This window comes from Myotis davidii, unplaced genomic scaffold (genome assembly GCF_000327345.1).
Source record: "Myotis davidii unplaced genomic scaffold, ASM32734v1 scaffold453, whole genome shotgun sequence".
In the NCBI taxonomy this organism is placed as follows: domain Eukaryota; kingdom Metazoa; phylum Chordata; class Mammalia; order Chiroptera; family Vespertilionidae; genus Myotis; species Myotis davidii.
Window position 1 is genome coordinate 3,171,836 of NW_006285234.1, and position 2,489 is coordinate 3,174,324.

General features: G+C 49.3%; 1 protein-coding gene across 1 annotated transcript in view; it reads right to left on the reverse strand.

Annotated features, from left to right (window-relative positions):
* The window catches only part of PKD1L3 (polycystin 1 like 3, transient receptor potential channel interacting), a 70,583-nt gene that overhangs the window by 12,515 nt on the left and 55,579 nt on the right, over positions 1-2,489 (reverse strand). Inside the window, exons 24-25 of the mRNA XM_015558790.1 lie at positions 1,562-1,702; positions 445-630 (exon numbers count right to left, since the gene is read on the reverse strand). Of these exons, the coding sequence (XP_015414276.1) occupies positions 445-630; positions 1,562-1,702 (327 nt within the window). The remainder of the gene's footprint in view (positions 1-444; positions 631-1,561; positions 1,703-2,489) is intronic.

Here is a 2,489-nt window from a genome sequence, read left to right on the forward strand (position 1 = left end):
TTTATGCTATAAGGCAGAGTGGGGAACGTCCAGCCAGCGGGCCACATCAGGCCCTCAAAATCATTTGGCCCTGCCAAGGCATTAGGGATGAGTTAATATTTAACCAAACAGCAGGCTAATTTTTAAGGTGATAATTTTGTACGGCCTGCGAATGTGGTAAATATCCCAATGGCCCTGGGCAGAAAGGAGGTTCCCCACCCCTGCTACGAGTGAATAAATCTTCACTCTTATCAGCTTCTTGTGAGACTCACCAGTGGGGATCCACCCCAGGGGCCTGATCACCCGTGACTGGAGAAACATAAACCTGAACCTGCTCAGATGAGGTCCAGGGAGTGGAATCCTTGGGGTGCCGCGCCTTCCCCCTCATGTGGAAAAGGCAGCTGACCTTTCTCCCGTGTCCAGCACGTCATGGTGGGGTGTCTGGGCCCAGGACTGTGTCCTTACCTCTGTGATCCCCGTACAGGTTGGGAAGGAGGGTGTGCCTGGCCCACGGGTAGAAGTGCTGCAGAAGGCTGATCTCTGAGAAGCCGTGAGAAAAGCTCTTCCTGAGAGCCCGATGGAGGTGGAAGCGGCTGGGGTTCTGCGTGGAGTGGACCGCGGTCATCAACAGGACCAGGAGGAGGATTTGTGCTATTGCAGAGAACACAACCATCACTGAGCCTTTAGCTCAGACAGTCTCTACAGCTTTTTCTTCATGTTTTCTAAGTCTACAATACACTTCCACAGGCCAAAAGCAGTCAAAAATTGACAACTTCACCTGGTTTAACCTAATAATTGTAAACATAAGCAAAAACATTTGGCTGTTACTGATAATATATATCTATATATCCCTTCCAAGAATCATTCTGCCACTAATTAGAAATTTTACTTAAGATACATAAAATCCCTCACACAATTTTTGTATTTTAGTTCTTAAACCTAAAGCCCCCTCCCCCCACCCCCTCCGTGTTCACAAGAAGGGAAGGCAGAGTAGAAACAATCCCTCCTTGGGTCAGGGAACCAGGACTCCCCACGCCGGCTGTGTAACAGCTCTGGCACAGGATACCCATTTTTCTTTTTTTTTTAAATATATTTTATTGATTTTTTACAGAGAGGAAGGGAGAGAGATAGAGAGTTAGAAACATCGATGAGAGAGAAACATCGATCAGCTGCCTCCTGCACATCTCCCACTGGGGACGTGCCCGCAACCCACGTACACGCCCTTGACCGGAATCGAACCCGGGACCCCTCAGTCCGCAGACCGACGCTCCATCCACTGAGCCAAACCGGTTTCGGCAGGATACCCATTTTTCAAAGACATCCGTCCTCCCTCCACCCTGTGAAGGAGGTGGATCCAGTTTTGTTCTTACATTCCGTAGGCAGACAGAGAAAGTGACTTACGCAAGCACACAGTACATCTCCAGGCTTCAGGAGTCCCTGTTTACCCACCACCCTGTTTACCGGAGCCCAGAAATGAACGCCTTAAAATGCCCTTACCCTCCCGTTGTTCCCATTTATCCCTGCCCCTGTCCTCGTCCTCGCTGGGCACTGCGCTGCGCACCGCCCCGCCCCATCTCCGTACCCAAAATCTCCCCCGTCAGCCTGAAGAGCTGCTTCTCTTTCAAGGTTCTTTCTGGGCGTGTAACTGGGCTGTTCATGGCTGGCGCTACATAGACGGGGTTCCTCTTATCTCTTGAACCAGGCGATGATGGAGGACATTTTGCTGTCAGAAAGTCAAATATAGGCCAAGAAATGTTATGTTTTGTTAAGCAATTATTCATCGGTGTTTGTTGAGCATCTATTACGAGTACCTCCTGTTAAATGTTGAAGAAACGAAAAAACCCCTAAGGAGATGCTCCTGCTATCACGATGGACTTCTTAGCCGAGACGATCAGTTTCCAGCCTGAAGTTATGTCTGCTCAGTTGCTATAAAAGTTTCTAACTTGCTTACTCCATTTCTGTGCTTATCTTGGGCTAGAAACAAACAGTTCTAAGCAGTGGGGCACATGTTGGGAGCACGCCCAGGGGTGCTTCTCAGATTTAACATTCACAGTTTTGTTAAGTGCGGGTTCTGGGGTGAAGCCCGAGATTCTGCATCGCCGGCCATTCCAGGACATGCGGCCAACGTTCCTAGTGATTAGCTCACCACCGCAGAGCTAATCCCATTTTACAGTCTATTTGAAGCTGCGCTAGTGCTACCCTCATCCTCACCGGCTGACGAAGTCTAAGACGACTGAAGGCAGGACTTCACTTCCCGTTTCACACACTGTGGGTCACTTCCACTCCTCGTTGCACTAATCCATATGCAAAACCTATAGGCTCTTTACTTTTTATATATTTTTATTGATTTCAGAGAGGGAGAGAGAGATAGAAACATCGATGATGAAATCATTGATCAGCTGTCTCCTGCACGCCCCCTACGGGGGATCGAGCCTGCAACCCGGACATGTGCCCTGACCAGGAGTTGAACCGTGACCTCCTGGTTCATAGGTTGATGCTCAACCACTGAG